Source organism: Elephas maximus, chromosome 11 (genome assembly GCF_024166365.1).
Source record: "Elephas maximus indicus isolate mEleMax1 chromosome 11, mEleMax1 primary haplotype, whole genome shotgun sequence".
Taxonomy (NCBI): domain Eukaryota; kingdom Metazoa; phylum Chordata; class Mammalia; order Proboscidea; family Elephantidae; genus Elephas; species Elephas maximus.
Window position 1 is genome coordinate 86,615,213 of NC_064829.1, and position 15,306 is coordinate 86,630,518.

Sequence of the window (15,306 nt, forward strand, 5' to 3'; positions counted from 1 at the left end):
CTGTCAGGTGTGGCATTTGGCCTTGTGACATATGCTGCCCTTGAGGAGACCCCCATGTGGCACTTCTGCTCATTCCCAGAGGGGCAGGGGGCAGGTAGGCAATATCTCAGCAGTCTCCTAAGGGCAGGGGGAATTGAGAATTAGAAGAAACACCTGCATGTCTGACTTTATACTAAGCTGGTAACCAGTAGCCCACAGCTAGTAGATTGGGCACAGATTGCACGGCATTTTCATTTTTGCAGGTGGACGTGATTACACCGTGGAGCAAATTTCTCATCTACATCCCAGTTGCCTGGGTGCTTGGTAAATGCTGACTGAGCACAATCCAAATAAAAATCACAAGAGGCTTTTTTGTAGAAACTAACAAGCTGGTTCTAAAATTTATATGGAAATGCGAGGAACCTAGACTAGTCAAAACAATCTTGAAAAGGAAGAACAAAGTTAGAAATTTTTCACTATTTGATTTCAAGACTATAAAGGTACAGTGATCAGGACTGTGGTTTTGGTATAAAAGTAGACATGTAGATCAATAAACACATAGAACAGGAGAGAGTCCAGAAATAGACCCACAAATATCTGACCATAGATTTTCCACAGAGGTGCCAAGGAAGTTCAGGGAGAAGAGAGAAGCTTCCAGCAAATGGTGCTAGAACAGTTGTAGCCCATGTGGTAGCCAGTTAATTGCCCTCCCAAAGTGTCCATGGGCCCTATAACTGTTACCTTGCATGGTAGAGGGGACTTTCCAGGCATGATTAGGTTAAGTACCTTGAGATGGGGTTATTTGGATTATTCAGGTGGATTCAGTGTGACCAAATGGGTCCTTAGAAGCAGAAACCTTTCCCCGCTGTGGTCACTGGGAGATGTGATGATGGAAAAGAGAGCCTGAGGACAGCCCACTGCTGCTGGCTTTTAAAATGGAGAAAGAGGCCACAGCCAAAGAATGCAGGAGGCCTCTGGAATCTGGAAAAGACAAGGAAACAGATTCTCTCCTAGAACCTCCAGAAAGGAACCAGCTCTGCCAACACCTTGATGTTTGTTAGCCCAGTGAGACCCCTGTTGGACTTATGACCTATAAAACTGTAGGATAATAAATTTGTGTTGTTGTAAACCACTAAGTTTATGGTAATTTGTTACAGCAGCAACAGGAAACTAATACAATCCATATGCAAAAAAAAAAAAAAAACAGACCCTTTGCTTATACCATATTAAAAATTAACTTAAAAATACGCCATAGACCTACATGTACGAGCTAAAACTAAAACTTCTAGAAGAAAACAGGAGAAAATCCTAGTAACCTTGGATTAGGCAAAGATTTCTTAATAAGGATACAAAAACTACATAAGATTTGATTAATTAGACTACATCAAAATTAAGAACATTTGCTCTTCAAAAGACTGTTTTTAAGAGTAAATGCAAAGAATGTTCAAAGTTTCACTTCTGTTAACCATGCCCGGAGATTAAAAGCAGAGTCAAGAGGCCAAGCCTCTCATTAGGAAATGCAGCCACGCTCATGAAGGCCCTTTCCCATCACTGTTTATGTACACATTCCTGTGTGATGTTTAATCAACAGAACCTTATAATTAAAATTAAGCAGCTGAAGCATTTTTCAGACTTCCAGATGGTTGAATGAACCAGTTTACTCCATTTCTTGTAATACTTACCCAACATTCCAAGAGGCAAACAAAATAGATTTTTAGGCAAAACACCTCGATTTGGTTACACAGGACCTCACAGACATTTACTAGCAAATCCCTCAGAAGACTCATTGGTAAATTATCAAAATATGTCTGATATTTGGGAAAGAGCCTCAGGTTCCAGTGCTGATTATGCCAGCGTGATCTCAAACAAGGCATTCCACCTTACCAGACCTCTCATGCTCTAACTCATTCAGGAAAGGGTATTTAAGCCAAACAACCAACATAAGCAAAGGAAGTGGAAAATGTAGCAGGTATTTGAGCCTGAATTCTAAATTGCTTGTAAGAGGTTCATCTGGAAAAGGAGGGTGGGACCATGTTGAAGACTTTGAACTCCGCCTTGAGGATGGTGCTCTTAATTAAACTGGGAGCTTCAAGAGGTGTTTCATTAAAGAGAGTTAATCTGGAAGTGATATGTAGAATTGCTTCAAATGAGAGATTGAGACAAGGGAGACTCATTGGTGGTGGTTGTTTCTAGAGGTGGTGGTGGAGGGTTAGAAAAGGGGATGGAGGTGCTCTTGTGTAAGTTGAATTGCTGAGACTTGGTAAGTGATGGAGTGAGAGGGAAAAGTAAAGCATTCCAACGTTTTAAGACCTGATCATTAGAAGAATGGTGTTTAGGTTAAGAGAAATCAGGAGCCAGGATTTGGGAGTTCACATGGAGGACTGGGTTTTGGTGGTCTGTGGTAGAGAGGCTGGGGGGCCGCTGGCAGGAAGAGGACTTGCTGGCTGATGAGGGTGTAGGCTGGAACTGGGAAGCCAGACCTGAACCCCAGCTCTGCGGACAGGGCCCTGTGTAGGCAGTGCTGGGTGTGGGAGGCACAAAGACCGTTGGTGTAAGGCCCAAGAAATAAAGAAGGGCTTGGAGGGACAAACAAACAAGCTGGTCAGTCGTGATGGGATTACAGGGAGCAGGCATGTCCTTGGAGAGTGTTCGATAACCAGTGGCGATTAGTAGGTAGGAAGTTAAATGTTTATGAAAGCTGAAGAGAGAAGGTATTGAGCCATTGCTGATGGGAGTAAAAACAAAATCTCAAACAGTATATGGACTAGTCTTTGACTAAGTTTGATAAAAAGAGGAAGATAGTTTTGAGGACGAGAGGGGCTGTGGTGTGGTCCAGGTACAGGGCTTTCGTATTTCCTTTTTTTTAAGATTGGAGAAATTTGAGCAAATTTCTGGGTAGAGGTTAAAATGGCATTAAAGAAGGAGAAGAAGATACTTTAGGGAGAGGGATCAAGATTCAGGGGGAACTTCCAGGAGTAGAAAGTACCGAGAAAGGGGCTCTGTCTCTGAAAAATGCGCAGCGAGAGTGATGTGTGCAGAAGGTGCCCAGGCCAGATTCACTGAACAAATATTTTTTGTTTTGGGTAACGCACGCACCTGGGTTGCGAGGGATACAAGGTAGGTAAGTGCAGCCCCCATCCCCAGGGAGCTCACAGTCCAACGAGGGTAGAGGGGCACATCCAGTGACTAATGGGGAGCAGTAACGCACAGAATTGAAGGGAAGAAAAGAGGTGAGTGCTTGGGTACTACCCCTGAGTGGAAAGAGGTGGGTGCTGCTTTTGTTAGATGTCGCCATTTGGTTCCTGTCAGCCCATGAAAATTACAGTCTCAGAAGTTGTGTCCCAACTTTGGGATACAAAGGGGTAAGGAAGGAGGTAGTGTATAACCATCCATTTTTATTTATGAGATACTGGTAAGCTGATTCTTTGGAACGCAGAGTGTCTCTATATTTTGTGGCCCATTTTTTGTTTTGCTTTTGCACTTTTAGTGTTTTTAAGAAACTGCCAAACTTTTCCAGGGTGGTGGTACCATTTTAACACCAGCCTTGCAAGAGTGATCCGGTTTCCGCACATCTTTGCCAGCGTTTGGTGTTGTCACTAATTTTTGTTTTAGCCACCCTGGTAAGTGTGTAGTGATATCTCCATAGTTTGAACTTGCATTTCCCTGGTGGCTAATGGTATTGAACATCTTTCATGTGCATCTTTGCCATCTGTTTATCCTCTTCAGGGAAATGTTTCTTCATGTCATTTGCCCATTTTGTAATTTGCTTGTTTGGTTTTTTGCTGCTGAATTTTGAGCACTCTTCATATATTCCAGATAGTAGCCCTTTGTTGATATGTGCTTTGCAAATACTGTCTCCCAGTCTATAGCTTTTTCTTCTCATTCTCTTCACAAGGCTTTTTGCAAAACAAGTCTTTAATTTTGATGAAGTTCAGTTTATCATTTTTTTTTCTTTTATGAATCATTGTGCTTTTGGTAAAGTCTAAGAATATTAGCCAAGAGCTGGATTCTGAAGATTTCGTTTTTTTCTAGAAGGTTTACAGTTTTACTTTTAAGTCTGTGATCCACTTTGAGTTAATTTTTTATGAGGTGTGAGACTTAGGTCAAAGATTTGGGTTTTTTTGGGGGGGGGGGGCTTATGGATGTCCAGTTGCCCCAGCACTGTTTATGGGAGCCTTTCTTTCATTATTTTTGTACCTTTGTCAAAAATTAGTTGGGCATATTTTGTGTGGGTCTATTTCCAAGTTCTCTGTTCTGTTCCATTGATCTTATGTGTCTGTCTGCCCATAATGCCACATTATCCTGATTAGGAAACCCTGGTGGCACAGTGGTTAAGAGCTACAGCTGCTAACCAAAAGATTGGCTATTTGAATTCACCAAGTGCTCCTCGGAAACCCTATGGGACAGTTTTACTCTGTCCTATATGGTTGCTATGAGTTGGTATCGATGGCAGCAGGTTTGGATTTTTGGTTTTGTCTTGATTACTGTAGCTAAATAATAGGTCTTGAAGTTGGATAGACTGATTTCTGTCATTATATTGTTTTCCAGGATTGTCTTAACTATTCTAGGGCCTGTGCTTTTCCATAAAAATTTTAGAATACACCTTTCTATGACTACAAAAAAAAAACTTGCTGGGATTTTGATAGGAATTGCATCAAACCTGTAGATCAGTGGGGGAAAATTGACATCTTTACTATGCTGAGTTTTCCAGTCCATGAGCATAGTATGTCTCTCCAGCTATTAAGGTCCTCTTTGATTTCTTTCGTCATTTTATGATTTTCAGCACGCAGATGCTATGCATGTTCTATTAGTTTTATGCCTAAGTATTTCATTTTCTTTGTTTAGCTATTATAAATGGTATTATGTTTTTAATTTCAGTTTCTGTGTATGAAACCTAGAAATATTTTAATAGTTCTGTCATAAAAATTTCCTCAAGCCATAGCCTCCCTATAGACTGGAAATAACATGAGGAGATAATAACTTTATTAATCTTTGGTATTATGCTAAGCTGTTCCTTATAGTATTTAATTAATTAACAAGTTTTCAGTTTTTATAAATTCTTTATCAGAAATACAAAGAGGTCATCTTAGGTATTTCAGACGATGAATACATCATCCCAAGTCTGTCCTTCTCTCTTAAGTGAGAGACACCATGAGTGAGACTAGTGACAGTGTGGCTTAGTGCCTTCATTTTGTAGATATGAAATGAGATCCCGGGGGACAATGAGACCTGCCTGTAGTTAGACCAGAGCTCGAGGTAGAGTGGTGCTCTCACTCTGATTTACATCCAAGCTCAGGGTAGAGGGTGCTCACACCTGGGTTTACACCATAACTCAGGGTAGAGTGGTGCTCACACTTTGGTTCACATCAGATCTTGAGGTAGAGTTGTGCTTGCAGCTGGGTTCACTTTAGAGCTTGAGGGAGAACAGTGCTTGTACTTGAGTCCATACCAGAGCTCAGGGTAGAGCAGCGCTCATACTCTAGTTCCCATCAGAGCTTGGAGTAGAGCGATGCTCAGACTTCATTTTACACCTGTGCTTGGGGTAGAGTAGTGCTTGCACTCAGGTTTACACCAGAGCTTGGGGTAGAGGGCATTCACACTCAGGTGTATACCAGAGCTTGCAGTAGAGCAACGCTCAGACTCTGATTTACACCAGAGCTCAGAGTAGGAGTAGTGGTCACACTGTGGTTCATACCAGAGCTTGGAGTAGAGTAGTGGCTCAAGCCCAGGTTCACACCAGACCTCGGCGTAGAGGGTACTCATGCCTGGGTTTACGCCAGAGCTTGGGGTGGAACAGCATTCAGACTCCAGTTCACACCAGAGCTTGGGGTAGAGTGGTGCTCACACTCTGGGTCATACCAGACCTTAGGGTAGAGGGTGCTCACACTTGGATTCACACCAGAGCTTGGGGGTAGAGCGTGCGTACACCCAGATTTACACCAGAGCTTGGGGTAGAATAGCATTCAGACTCTGGTTCACACCAGAGCTCGTGGTAGAGTGGTGCTCACACTCTGGTTCACACCAGAGCTCAGGGTAGAGCAGCGCTCACATTCGAGTTTCCCTGTCCCCACCGTGCATACTGATAATGGTGGTTCCATCTGTTTGCAGAGCCATCCTGCTGAGACTGGAGGGATGCAGCCACCCTGTTGTCATGAAAGGGCTGTGTGCCGAGTGTGGCCAGGACTTAACCCAGTAAGTACCACCAGGAGAGAATAACAGTGTCCATCAGCGTTTGCGATCCATTGACCTCTGGGTAAGAAGAGAGTAAATTTTTCAAGGCATAGACCTGGTAGCGGAAGGGCTTTAATTACAAATGACGGATGTCCCCTTCTCTCTACTAGATGTACTCACATCAGATCAGTTTCCCCAGGAGGTCGTCCTTTTTATTTCTTTGCATTCTAAAAACACTAGATTATTTCTACTGGTAGTCTCAAGGGGCATCCCAAATGTGCGGAAGAGCAGGGGAGTGTGTAAACTGCATGGTACTTCCCGCCGTGGCAGCCTCTCTGAAGAAGGCCCAGTTTTGTAGCCTCTGTAGTCCTTGAGCACGTATCTGTGGATGAGATTAGCCACTGACACTGGGTCACAGTGGTTCTAGTTGGTAAATTAAACACCATGTGGGCTATTCTTAACTGGACTTTTTATCCTGTGTTTTCATGTGTAAGAGCTCCCTTGTGTTTCAGAGTGACTCTTAACAGTTTATTTTCATAGAGAACTTTGATTGTGATCATCGGCTTTCTGTTCTCCAGGGTTCCTGTCTGTTTTCAGGCAGTTTCTGACAATGGAGACATTTTAGTGGTAGTCAGCAACAGAGTAAGAGTCCACACTAAGCTAGCGGTACATGTCAATTAAATTATGGGCTGAAACCCTCCAGCGTACACATAAGTGTGCTACTGTGTGCACCCTTGGTTTAGAAAGCACGTGTATAACACTCCTCTCTTTGTACAAAGGCTACAGAGCAAGAATGGGCGGCAGCGGGCACCACTCTCCACGGCCACTGTGTCCATGGTGCACAGCGTGCCCGAGCTGATGGTGAGCTCTGAGGTGAGTCCTGCTGCTTTATGCAAAGTAACATTTGAGAAAACCTTTTCCTAAGGAAAGTCAGGGGCACGCTCAGAACTCCCTTCTTTGGTAGAGGGAGGGTTGGAGAATGCACCAGATTTGCCATCTCCGTTATTTCTGAAATAACTACTCACAAGACAGAAGGAGAGTCCCTGGACGGTGCAAATGGTTAAGTGCTTGGCTGCTAACTGAAAGGTTGGAGGTTCAGATGTACCCAGAGGCGCCTTGGAAGAAAGGCCTGGCCATCTATTTCCAAAGAACCAACCATTGAATGCCCTGTGGAGCACAGTTCTACTCTGACACACATACAACACAGGCCAACAAAGGAGTGGCCTGTGAGCCAAGTGGTCAGGCATGCAGACATTGTGTAGAGGGTCCATATGCATTGGGGTCCATCTGGGAGGTGGCAGGTGGTGGAGATTGGTTAGAACTCCATGGTATCCTTTTTTTCTTAATAAAACTGAGTCTCCTTTTGGCCCAAATACATTTACTTTGTTGTTTTTCTCTTTTTCATTTTAGCAAGCTGAACAATTAGGACGGGAAGATCAGCAGCGACTACACCGGAACAGGAAGCTGGTGCTCATGGTTGACTTGGATCAGACCTTGATCCACACAACGGAGCAGCACTGCCAACAGATGTCAAACAAGGTACGTCTGCAGTTCCTCAGGAAGCTTAAAGCATGTCGTCTTATTTTATCATTTTCCATAAGTCAGCCTGGATTTGAGAAACAGATTGGGGTCATCGATTTTATCTATTTAACTGTGCCTTGTCATTTCATCTTTGCCCGTGTATGTACCCTTTTATAGGGTCTGTGTTCTTAAGGTAGGCCTGGAACCAGACTGGACTGAAGAACTAAGTGTCCCTTATTGCCACTGGTGAACTGAAAATCTTTCTTCATTGGCAGCCTTAGAAGAATAGTATTACTGTATGAGAGGTTTGACAAAAATAGATTTGTGAAAACTATGTGTAATTAAAGTTTTGGTATAAATGGCATCTGAAAAAAGTTTGGTCATTTAAGTTTTGTCTTAGTAAATACACCCACTCTTATCTACATTGTTGGTTCAAAAGACCAGGTGGTTGTGGGAAAATTAGCGGTATATGAATGTGGACGGTGACCAGATCAGGCCACAAGACGGAGGATGCCTATATCACTACATAACTGCCAGATTACATCATTACGTAACTGCCAAATCACTGAGAATCATGGCCCAGCCAAGCTGACACATAACCCTAACCATCACAGCCAGCGTTACTGTCACCTTGCAGCTCAGCATTCGTTACTGCCAGACATATGTCGTTAATGGACAAAATAGTTGGATAGTAGATTTTTCGCTATTGGTGTTAAATGCAAAATGTCAGATAAGAAAATAGAGAGGAGTAGGTGTATATCAGTAATACAAACGTGTACAGTGGTCTGCACCAATTCCTTATGCAGTAAAGCGTAGTCTCCTTAAACTCTGTTGTATGTATCATGGAGGTAATTTAATGTTCCTGGTGACCAGCAGTGAGCATCTCACCTACCAAACACAATTTATATTTTATAGTAATATTAGTCGTTTTTGTGTAGCATCTCACCTACCAAACACAATTTATATTTTATAGTAACATTGGTTGTTTTTGTGTATCCTAGGATCTTACATGGGAATACATTATATTCTTTTGTGTAGTATAAGCTGCTAGCTAAATTTCACCGTACTTACTAAATGCTTTACAAAGTGTACGAATTTTATGAAGATACTATGTACGCATATATACCTGCATGTATTGCCTTGGCTATTTCTGGTTTTATTGTGCCTTTGAAGGTTGGCATTTTTAATTAGTTTTAAGAGACCATTCGAGCTATTTATAAGCTGCCCATTTGCCAGCTTGTGTGATCTGGAGGGAAAGTGTGTCTTTGTGATGGCGCCGAGTGGGTTAGGCACCAGCAGTTGAGCTCGTGTGGGTAGCTTTCACAGGCCACCCCTTCCTGTTTTCCCTCTGCTTTGCACCCAGAGCGGACAACCTGCAGACAACCTGCAGACTGCCTCGTGTCTTGCTAATGGGCTCATTAGGGCTTAATTAAAAGGCTTTTCCCATGTTTACTCAGGATCCTCCGCCTATACTCCACACCTCCTGAAGCTCCTTAAAGTCGTCACCCCTGGAAACCTGCTTGCAGCATGGAGAAAGATGGATTTAATTCCTAACTTTGGGAATCTGAACTTGTATTTTTTTAAGGAAGGTTTTACTACAACTATTGGACTTTTTTTTTTTGTTTTACTGTTGAGTAGTGGAGCCCTGGTGGCATAATAGTTAAGAACTCAGCTGCTAACCAAAAGGTCAGCAGTTGGAATCCATCAGCCGCTTCTTGGAAACACTATGGGGCAGCTCTACTCTGTCCTATAGGGTCGGTGTGAGTCAGAATTGACTCAACAGCAACAGGTTTGGGTTTTTTTGGTTAGGATGAAAGTGGAGCTCTGGTGGTGCAGTGGTCAAGAACTTGGCTGTTAACGAAAAGGTTGGCAGTTAGAAGCCACCAGCTGCTCCTTGGAAACCCTATGGGGCAGTTCTACTCTGTCCTATAGGGTCAGTATGAGTTGGAATTGACTCAGCAGAAATGGGTAGGGTGAAGGCAGTTTATAAAATTTCATACTTCTAAATCTTTTAAGAGAATAGCCTCATCTTGAGGGGTTTGATTAATTCAGAGTAACAAAAATTTAACTCAGCCCTAACAACAAGCATACCGTTTTTTAGTTGTTGTTGTCGCTAATGGTAGACATTTTTACTGAGAAAATTAATGATAAACAGAATAGAAAGGGTCAGAGTTTAACTTCCTAAAGAAAATAAACTTACTTGTGTATTAATCGTGTCTAAGCAGAAATTGGTTGGTATTACTAATTTCATTTGTCTACTAAAGACAATTTCAAATGCAGTTTCAGCTTCTGAATGACACTTGAAAGTAAATAAAGCTAAGTTAGACTTTTAACAAGATCTTATTTTAATTTGGTTTTAATTTACATTTTTGATATTTGCCATCTTAAGTCATCCAGGAGTGTCCAGTTGACTTTTACCAATAACTCAGTAAAATTCTGTCTGTATGTTATGTAGAGATGTGTTCTAAGCAACCTGCTGTGGCTCTGTTATTTGACGAATATTGTTTGAAGAAACAAAAGCATAAATGACATATTTTAGGGATGCTCGTTTTATCTATTATTACAATAATAGCATGGAGTAAAATAGGAAAGTTTAAGGACCTATTTATGTTCTTCCAACCTTCTCATGAGACTGTGTTGGCTAGGCAGCTGGGCGTACAATAGAGAGGGTACTGTTCACCTGGGAGCACACGTGTGGTAGTACTTCAGAATTGTCTTGACAGCAGTAACTTGACATGGAAAGCGTAAAACATTCTGCAAGATTAGTGTCCTAAGGTGCACAAGTAGAAATTGTGATCTTTGTAACAGGTCTTGTCTGCAACTGGTCCTCTGTCCTTTCAGGGCATATTCCATTTCCAGCTGGGCCGGGGCGAACCGATGCTGCACACACGCCTGCGTCCGCACTGCAAGGAGTTCCTGGAGAAGGTTGCCAAGCTGTACGAGCTACACGTCTTCACCTTCGGCAGCCGGTTATATGCACACACTATCGCAGGTGGGTGACCTTTAACATTATGGGAGGGAGGTAGGATGTATTTCCTATTTTTAATTATTAAAGATTTCTTAAAGATTAAGGAGAAGAGAATCAATAACCTATCCCTGAGACTAAGTTGGTAGTTGGGGGAGACCATGTGGACTTCTTCACCAGTGGCCCAGATCTTTGACAAGGGTGGGAGGATAGTGCCTGAATACTGTTGGAGGGCAAACATGCATAGTGGAATCGGATTCTCTTTGCTTTAATGTCCAAGTGGGTTCTACCCCAAGAATGCAAGTTTGATTTAACATCTCAAAATCATTCACATTAGTAGAAAAAAAGGACAAAAATCACACGTTCATTTCAATAGACACACAAAGAATCTGACAAAATCCAATGCCCTTTCATGATAAAAACATTCAACGAACTAGAAGAAAACCTCCTCATCCTGATAGAGGGCATCTATGAGGAACCCATAGCTCACACCAGACTCAGTGTTTTCCCCAACAAGCAAGATAAGGATGCCCACTTTCACCACTTGTGTTCAACAGTGTACTAGAAGTTCTAGCCTAGACGTTTAGGCAAGAAAAAGAAGAAGCATCCGTATTGGAAAGGAAGAAGTAAGACTGTCCTATGAACAGATGACAAGATCTTGTCTATAGAAAAATCCAAGAACTTTACTAAAAAAAACTACTAAGACTAATGAACACATTTAGTAAGGTTGCAGGATACAAGATCAGTATACAAAAATCAATTTTATTTCTATACATTAACAATAAATTATCTGAAGATGAAATTAAAATTTCATTTAGAATAGTATCAAAAATGATAAACCTTTGAGATCACCTTTTAGCAGCAAAGCAGAATGACACAAAGGATATTACATGTTAGATCAGTGCTCTACTAAAAAACTATCTGAGTCCAAGAGGTCAACATTTAATCTGAAGCAAAGACGAAAAGATAAAGAGGCAGGGAAACTAGAGTACCGAAAATTGAACAAACAGAACGCAGAAAATTTTGACACGTTGTGAAAAAATGTAACTAATGTCATTTGATCAGTTTGTGTGGAATTGTAAAATGGGAAAAAGTTTGCTGTGTAAATTTTCACCAGAAGCACAATAAAATATTAAAATAATAATAAAATATTTAAGAATATTTTAACAAGAGAAGTGGAGGATTTATACACTGGAAACTACAAAACATTGTTGAAAGAAATTTAAAAAGTTCTAAATAAATGGGAAGACATACCATGTTCATGGATCAAAAACTTAACATACCCAGCGAGCAAGATGGTGCCATCCACGTTGCTGCACCCCTTCTCCTGGCTGCTGGCCCCAGCCCAGCTCCCAAGCAGCCTTTTAGCTTGGTCAGAGTTCTACGTTCAGGAGCTACTGAATAGCAAGCCTGATTAGCTGAAAGTTGGACTGACCTTATTAAGCACCACAGTCTTCCCGTGGGTCTGTCTCATCAAACAACATAACAGAGATGTTTTAGAGTACAAAAGAAGAAATGGGTTGGAATAAACTATTGAAATACTAATATAAAACCAAAATCCAAACTTGTTGCTGTCAAGTTGATTCTGATTTGTAACAACTCTGTAGGACAGAGTATAACTGCGCCATAGGGTTTCTGAGGAGCAGCTGGTGGATTTGAACTGCCGACCTTTTGGTTAGCAGCTGAATGCTTAACCACCGCGCCACCATGGTATAGTGATTACAGCAGTTCCTCTGGATTTACCAATGTTTTGATTGTAAATGAGTGAGAAAAAGTTATGTTTGAATATATGTTGTCAGCATTTGTGTGTTGCATCAAGTGAAAAAAATAAAAATACTTCTGTGTTCTTCAGATAATGCATATTGTGATGATTTGCAGAAAATGTCAGTTCTAAGGTATAGTATTAGAAGTTTTTCTGTATGGAAGGAATGTTGTGTTAAATGTGCAAGTTGAAAAATTTAATCAATAAACAAAGTTCAGTGTAAAAAAAATCAAAACGCAGCTGTCGTTGAGATGGCAGTACTCCCCAAATTGATTGATGGATTCAACTCTGTGCCCTATCAAAATCCCAGCTGGCTCTTTTTCAGAAATTGACAACCTGATCCCTAAAGTTTGTATGAAAATGTAAGGGACCCAGAGCAGCCAAAAGAATTTTGAAAAAGAGTGAGAGGACTCACCACAGGGCTGCGGTCATCAAGATAGTGTGGTGCCGGCATAAGGATGGATGACACGTGCTTTCCTCTCCAGTGTGCTGAAGCCACGTTAGCTGGCTCCCTGCCTGCAAAGGTGATGTGAAATGAACCTTCAGCATTTGAACTCTGTTCTTTTTTCTTTTAAAAGGCTTTTTAGACCCTGAGAAGAAGCTTTTTTCTCACCGAATATTATCGCGGGATGAATGCATTGACCCCTTTTCTAAAACGGGGAACCTCAGGTATGTACTTGGCTGTGTTCATCTCTCCGCAGATTGCTCCTCAGTCCCATTTTAAAAGTGCATTTTGAAAATGATAGTGATATTTCTGTATGTAACGTTTTCTAGAGTTTTAGGCCCACTCCCCACCCCAATTTGAGTGTTGACCTCAGAGTCTTTAGAAAATGCCTATTTTCTAGCCCAGTCTTCTCCTCTACCTGCCTCCTGTGTTGTCAGTCCTGGCCCTCCCCTTGCCCATGTGGGGAACCTTCTCCCGCCTCCACTGTACCCCAGCGGTCCTTGTGGTAGTCCGCCTACTTTTGAGACAACTCTTAGCGGACTTTGGTTTCCACCCCTGCTGCCCCATGTGGGCAGTCCTAGCCATTATAACAACATCAAGTATAGCCTGTTCTCATGGATACTGGTACCTGAAGAGACTTGGAGAGCAGCCACCTTTGCCTCAGTGTTGGCCACCCTCAGCAAACATTTATTTTTAGATTTAGGAAATCCACATGACTGTGTGGCCTATTCAAGTTAATACCAACTAAGAACAGAATTGAGTGTGTTTCAAAAACAAATCTTTTTACCAATTGCTTTGGGATTTGGAGGCTGATGACAGCAAAAGAGAATAAAGAGTGAGGAGGTGTTGGAGATTTCACTTCCTGAAAGCAGCCAGAGGAGCCAGGTCTGTGGACCAGGTGCTGGCGAGCATTTCTCCCACTTATTTCCTGATCCTAGAAGACAGGTGCGAAGCAGTCATCATTCTGAATGTTGGGTGCTATAAGCCTGCCTGTCTGAGACCCAAAACCGTGGGCCCAGGTTGAACTCGATCAGACACATGAGAATAACAGAGCTATGTCCTGCATTGCTCAGGAGGCCCTATGGGCCTCTGTTACATTCTGCTCACCTTGCATATCCCCATGGCTTTTGGAAATACAGCAGTCACTTTCTTGGACTTGAAAAAACAAGTAAGTTCATGCTCTCCTATCTGAAGTTCCTTACCTCTTAGAGCAGGGCCAGCAAATGCAGCCAGCAGGTTAGCCACCTGTTTTAGTAAACAAAGTTTTATTGGCACATGGCCACACCCATTTACTTACCTGTTGTCTGTGACTACTTTCACACTGCAGTGACAGAGCTGGCCCACAAAAACCAAAATATCTGGGTGTTACATAGAGATTAGAATCCTAAACATTTATGCTCAGCAAAAGGAAAGATTATTCCAGTTTTTAGTTGGTTATTTTTTGTAAATGGTGCTAATAGCTCTGATACATTTTTACTTCTAGAAATCTCTTTCCCTGTGGAGACTCCATGGTTTGCATTATTGATGACCGAGAAGATGTCTGGAAGTTTGCCCCCAATCTGATAACCGTGAAGAAATATGTCTACTTCCAGGGCACAGGCGATATCAATGCTCCTCCTGGGTCCCGGGACACACAGATGAGAAAGAAGGGTGGGTGAACTGCCTTCTCACTGATATAAAAAGAGATTATCACGCTCCTGAAACAAGATTCAGTTTGTTTTTGTTGTTGTTGTTATTTGTGTTACGCTTCGAAGAGGTTGTTAGGTTTATTTATGTAATACTAAAAAGCATGGTATTGTTTAGTTTGTTTGGGTTTTTTTTTTTTTTCCAGTAGTACAAACCTAGATACTTTCTTCAATCAAGTAAAGATTAAAAGATGCTGCTTAATTAATACTTTGGAATACTACCTTTCCTTGTAGTTTCTTTAAAAAGCACAGCAGTGGAAATTTGGCCTAACGTGCTGTTGGGAGAGCGAAATGTGGGGCACAGTGGGCCCCAGTCTCAACCATCTGAGCTCTGTACACTCCAAGCATGGAGCCAAGGTCTCAGGAAAATTGAGAACTTCAGTTTAAAGTATGTCTGGTGATCTTTGGAAACCCTGGTGGCGTAGTGGTTAAGTGCTACAGCTGCTAACCAGAAGGTCGGCAGTTCGAATCCATCAGGCGCTCCTTGGAAACTGTGGGGCAGTTCTAATCTGTCCTACAGGGTCGCTATGAGTCAAAATCGACTCGACACGGCAGGTTTGGTTTGGTTTTACGGGGTGATCTTTAGTTTTCCAGTGCAGTGCTTTGAGTCATGCAATTATTGCTGTCGTCCACTAGGAGGAGTCTAGCGATCCGGGCGGGGGAGAGTGGACAGAACCCTTCTAGGTGCTGGTGCTGGTTCTGAAGTCGTCTAGAATAAGGGCTGGCAAACTGCAGCTGGGTCTGCAAGCTTAGAATGGTTTTTACATTTTTAAACGAG

General features: G+C 42.1%; 1 protein-coding gene and 1 pseudogene across 6 annotated transcripts in view; both read left to right on the forward strand.

Moving 5' to 3' along the window:
* CTDP1 (CTD phosphatase subunit 1) overlaps positions 1-15,306 on the forward strand; it is a 66,618-nt gene that overhangs the window by 12,999 nt on the left and 38,313 nt on the right. For all 6 annotated transcript variants that reach the window (XM_049900560.1, XM_049900555.1, XM_049900557.1 and 3 more), the window contains exons 2-7: positions 6,088-6,171; positions 6,930-7,023; positions 7,561-7,689; positions 10,513-10,663; positions 12,977-13,067; positions 14,327-14,493. In XM_049900560.1, coding sequence (XP_049756517.1) covers positions 6,131-6,171; positions 6,930-7,023; positions 7,561-7,689; positions 10,513-10,663; positions 12,977-13,067; positions 14,327-14,493 — 673 coding nt within the window. In that variant the 5' untranslated portion in view covers positions 6,088-6,130. The remainder of the gene's footprint in view (positions 1-6,087; positions 6,172-6,929; positions 7,024-7,560; positions 7,690-10,512; positions 10,664-12,976; positions 13,068-14,326; positions 14,494-15,306) is intronic.
* Positions 11,804-12,959, forward strand: LOC126085317 (NADH dehydrogenase [ubiquinone] 1 subunit C1, mitochondrial-like; annotated as a pseudogene).